At 53.3% G+C, this 5,000-nt stretch overlaps 1 protein-coding gene across 1 annotated transcript in view; it reads right to left on the bottom strand.

Annotated features, from left to right (window-relative positions):
- LOC122265085 (uncharacterized) overlaps nucleotides 1–5,000 on the bottom strand; it is a 40,487-nt gene that overhangs the window by 6,863 nt on the left and 28,624 nt on the right. Inside the window, exons 2-4 of the mRNA XM_043034226.2 lie at nucleotides 3,602–3,658; nucleotides 773–849; nucleotides 1–416 (exon numbers count right to left, since the gene is read on the bottom strand). The exon at nucleotides 1–416 is cut by the window's left edge and continues 1,104 nt beyond it. Coding sequence (XP_042890160.2) covers nucleotides 1–416; nucleotides 773–849; nucleotides 3,602–3,658 — 550 coding nt within the window. The remainder of the gene's footprint in view (nucleotides 417–772; nucleotides 850–3,601; nucleotides 3,659–5,000) is intronic.

Genomic DNA, 5,000 nt, shown 5'->3' with positions numbered 1-5,000 from the left:
GGACAGCTGGGGGGGCTTGAACAACGCGAAGGGGCTGAACTCTGGGAACGGCTTGAACACTGCGAAAGTCTTGAACACTGGGATGGGCTGGAACACTGATGAGCTCTGGAACACAGGGAAAGACTGGAGCACTGAGAAGGACTGGAGGATTGCAGAGGACTGGAACATCGATGTGGGCTGCACCCCGTGTCATGAGAGGGCAACTGGCTGCTTGCATCATCAACGTAAGTGTCACGCTTGAAATATTTTTCGACATAATTAGGTTGATGACTCCTGGAGAGAGGGCGGGCATCGGGGAGGGCGTGCAGGGCGTGCAGGAGGTCCCGGGCGTGGCTGAAGGAGGTTCTGTTAGTGACGTCATAAACCACGACGAAGGCGTCTGCCCATCGCCGGTGCTGATCCAGCAATAGTGAGGACTGCAAGGTCGGAGAAAGTATTTATAGATGATTTTGTAATCAGATCCACCAGGCAGGACATCCTATATCATGGCGGTCAGAAAACAGAAAGAGGAATGAAACACGATCCAGAGAGTATATCACTATTGTATCAAATACCACTGGTGTGAGACAGCTGTGGCAAAGCAATCCATCTATCTATTTATCTATCTTTATAAGTTGGATAAGTCTGTGCTGACGTATAAAGAATCTTGAGGGGTATATCATTAACAGATAAAGTAAAGCTAAATCGACCTATAGCCAAATCACGAGAGAAGAGTGCGAGTGAGCGAGTGAAGAACTTCCTCTTCCAGTGAATGGGTTTGTTTGTGACTCACCTGAGCAGCAGCAGCGTCCAGAAGGCGAAGCTGGGTAAGGTTGTGATCCACCGTGGTGTTGTGGTGGTACATCAGGTCTAAAGAGCCATGAAATATGATAGGATTAGTTTCAATGTATCTTCTTGAAATCTTAAAGCTAAAACATATAGAAAGAGATTTTAAGTTTTCGCACAGCGATTACAGGCATTATCAACGGTCCGGTCATGACCAGCGCTAATGAGGAAGGGAGTGAGGAAAGTGGTTCTACTGTGGCTAATTGCCCACGAATTAGATGTGCTACGGTCATGTAATCTCTGCTTAATGGTAATACAGTAATTTTTATTACTCGGGGGTCACACGGTTGTTTTTTAAAACCCTGGCCCATGCACACACACACACACACACACACACATACACACACACACACACACACACACACACACACACACAAACACACACACAAACACACAAACACACACACACACACACACACACAGACACACACACACACAACATAAATACACACACACACACGAATACGAACACATACGCGTAGGACAACAGACAAACAGTCACGTAACACGACAGAGAGAGATTCTATGAGGCGTAGGCACTCGGATAGCATTGTAAATTTCATTTCCTCTCTCGGGGAACAACAAAAACAGCGCATGAACCTTGTGAAATACCCGTAATGCCCAAGTGTGGAAGATCTAAAAGGAAAGAAAAAAGATGGAGAGAAGTATGTAAGATGTAGGCTGTTGGGGGATGAGGCAAAGGAACTACAGTGAGAGAGAGAGAGAGAGAGAGAGAGAGAGAGAGAGAGAGAGAGAGAGAGAGAGAGAGAGAGAGAGAGAGAGAGAGAGAGAGAGAGAGAGAGAGAGAGATTGAGAGTGAGAGAGTGAGAGTGAGAGAGTGAGAGAGTGAGAGTGAGATAGTGTGAGAGAGAGAGAGAGAGAGAGAGAGAGAGAGAGAGAGAGAGAGAGAGAGAGAGAGAGAGAGAGAGAGAGAGAGAGAGAGAGAGAGAGAGAGAGAGAGAGAGAGAGAGTGAGAGAGTGAGAGAGAGTGAGAGAGAGAGAGAGAGAAAGAGAGAGAGCGAGAGAGAGAGAGACAGAGAGAGAAGAGAGAAGAGAGAAAAAGAGTGAGAGAGAGAGAGAGAGAGAGAGAGAGAGAGAGAGAGAGAGAGAGAGAGAGAGAGATAGAGAGAGATAGAGAGAGATAGAGAGAAAGAGTAAGAGTAAGTGAGAGTGTGTGGCTGAGATGGATACGTAGACCTGACCTCAGTGCAATAAGCCTTCAATTTGCATCGAACGTTGCTATTAGTGAAGGGAGATCGCCCTCTCACGCCAGCAGACTGGGTTGGCAACAATAGGAGGTAAGAAAACTCATAAAAGTTAAATAGATGTGGAGCGGAGGTGGACGAAGATATATGGTGAAAGACCTTACTCTTGAATGACGATTGAAATGTGAGTATACATCTCAGGAAAGGAAAATGGAAGGGCAGAAAATCCAAAAAGGAAGGTAGAGTGGAGGTTTAGCGGGACTTATTTTGAGGTGATGGCAGAACGGGGCTGTTTAAGGGAGAGGGAGGGAGAAAGGTCGTCATTACGAGATGGGGGTGGAGAGGTAGAGGGGAGGAGGAGAGGCGGCGGGAGGAGGAGAGGTGGGGGGAAGAGAGGGATAGGAGAAGGGAAGAAACAGTGCCTGAGGGAAAGTAAGCAACGGGCACGAAATCAGCGGTGGACAGAGAGAGACAGAGAGAGAGAGAGAGAGAGAGAGAGAGAGAGAGAGAGAGAGAGAGAGAGAGAGAGAGAGAGAGAGAGAGAGAGAGAGAGAGAGAGAGAGAGAAGAGAGAGAGAGAGAGGGGAGAGAAGAGAGAGAGAGAGAGAGAGAGAGAGAGAGAGAGAGAGAGAAGAGAGGAGAGAGAGAGAGAGAGAGAGAGAGAGAGAGAGAGAGAGAGAGAGAGAGAGAGAGAGAGAGAGAGAGAGTGTGTGTGTGTGTGTGTGTGTGTGTGTGTGTGTGTGTGTGAGCGAGTGAGTGAGTGAGTGAGTGAGTGAGCGAAAGTGATAGAGAGCGATAGAGAGAGAGAGAGAGAGAGAGAGAGAGAGAGAGAGAGAGAGAGAGAGAGAGAGAGAGAGAGAGAGAGAGAGAGAGAGAGAGAGAGAGAGAGAGAGAGAGAGAGAGAGAGAGAGAGAGAGAGAGAGAGAGAGAGAGAGAGAGAGAGAGAGAGAGAGAGAGAGAAGAGAGGAGAGAGAGAGAGAGAGAGAGAGAGAGAGAGAGAGAGAGAGAGAGAGAGAGAGAGAGAGAGAGAGAGAGAGAGAGAGAGAGAGAGAGAGAGAGAGAGAGAGAGAGAGCGAGAGAGAGAGAGAGAGAGAGAGAGAGAGAGAGAGAGAAGAGAGAGAGAGAGAGAGAGAGAGAGAGAGGGAATACATGCGTGTGAGAGAGAGAGTGAGTGAGAGAGAGTGTGTGAGTGAGTGTGTGAGTGAGTGAATGAGTGAGTAAGTGAGTGAGGGAATGAGTAAGTGAGTGAGGGAATGAGTAAGTGAGTGAGGGAATGAGTAAGAAAGATCGAGAGAGTAAGAGAGATCGAGAGAAAGGGAGAGTGGGAGAGAAGGAGAGAGGGAGAGAGTGAGAGTGAGAGTGAGAGAGCGAGAGAGCAAGAGAGCAAGAGAGCGAGCGAGCAAGCGAGAGAGAGAGAGAGAGAGAGAGAGAGAGAGAGAGAGAGAGAGAGAGAGAGAGAGAGAGAGAGAGAGAGAGAGAGAGAGAGAGAGAGAGAGAGAGAGAGATAAATAGATAGATAGATAGATAGATAGATAGAGAGAGAGATAGAGAGAGATGCTATAAAACACTCACCGTTCGAAGAGCTGTATTCTCCGATGTAGCGTCGGGTTAGGTAGCGCACCGTGATAGCTGCAAGTGAAAATGCAAATTACTTGGCGTTGAAAACAAATATCTTGCCTCCGATCAACTTTGCATCTGTGCAGTAGATGCATATCTTTGTTAGCTTTCAGACTCGAATACATTTATAATCGTTGCTGTTTTCTTTACTCGCTGAAAACTGAACGAATCTCCAGGCTGTTTACCATTTGAAAATGAGATGAAGCTGATAAGAGCAGTCAGCTTGAATGAATGGCGTTCGATATGCGTTTACTAATCTTAGCATAGATGATAATAAACTCTCGCCGCAACGTACAACCTCAGCAGCGTTAATAAGAGCTCCCAAAATAGCTTAGAAGCGAGGGAGCAGACACTTATAAATCCCCATAACAGTCCGAGTCTGGCCGCGCCACCCCGGGCCATCTCGGGATCCCAGATAAACGGGTCATAGACTGCATCCAGGTCTGGCGCCTCCCTCAGCGCATCCACGACCTGTGCAAGGCTGCCCCGACAGGTCCTTTAGAGCGGAGGAGATTCTCAGCCCAACAAAAGGCGATCATGACGCGGGGAAACCGCCATCAAGGTCACGCCGGGCATCAACTCCCTTAGTCGACGCTCCATGAGGGTTACTAGGACTGGGGTTGGGAAGGGGTGCCTGGGGGCGGGGGGAGGGGGGGGGGGGGGGGGGGGGGGTTGTGGGGGGGGGGGGGGGGGGGGGGGGGAGGGGGGGGGCGGGGGGGGGGTGTGGGTGGGGGGGGTGGCGGGGGGGGGGGGTGGGGGGGGGGGGGGGGGAGGGGGCTGGGGGGGCGCTCGGGGGCGCTGGGGTGGGGGGGCGGCTCTTGGGGGGGGGCGGGAGGGGGGGGGGGGGGGGGGGGCGGGGGGGGGGGGGGGGGTGGGCGTGTGTGGGGGGGGGTGGGGGGGGGGGCGGGGGGGGGGGGGGGGTGGGGGGGGGGGGGGGGGGGGGGGGGGGGGGCGGGGGGTGGGGGGGGGGGGGGGGGAGGCGGGGGGGGCGGGGCGGGGGCGGGGGGGGTGTGGGGGGGGGGGGGGGGGGGGGGGGGGGTTGGGGCGGGGGGGCGGGGGGGGGGGGGTGGGGGGGCGGGGGGTTGGGGGGGGGCGCTCTACGGGGCGGTGGGGGGCCGGGGGGGGGGGGGTTGGGGGGGGGGGGGGGGGGCGCTCTGGGGGGGGGGGGGGGGGGGGGGGGGGGGGGGGGGGGGGGGGGGGGGGGGGGGGGGGGCGCTCTATGGAGGAGCAATGTTGCAGAAGTGATGGGGTTTAGATACAGATATATGAGATTATAGATTATAATAAATCATAATAAAAGTGGTGGGGGGGGGGTGGTGGGGGGGGGGGTGGGGGGGGGGGGGGGGTTGGGGGG

This window comes from Penaeus japonicus, unplaced genomic scaffold, assembly GCF_977035675.1.
Source record: "Penaeus japonicus unplaced genomic scaffold, GWHDUDI00000001_assembly GWHDUDI00000005, whole genome shotgun sequence".
Lineage (NCBI taxonomy): Eukaryota > Metazoa > Arthropoda > Malacostraca > Decapoda > Penaeidae > Penaeus > Penaeus japonicus.
This window is presented reverse-complemented; position numbering and strand designations above follow the sequence as displayed.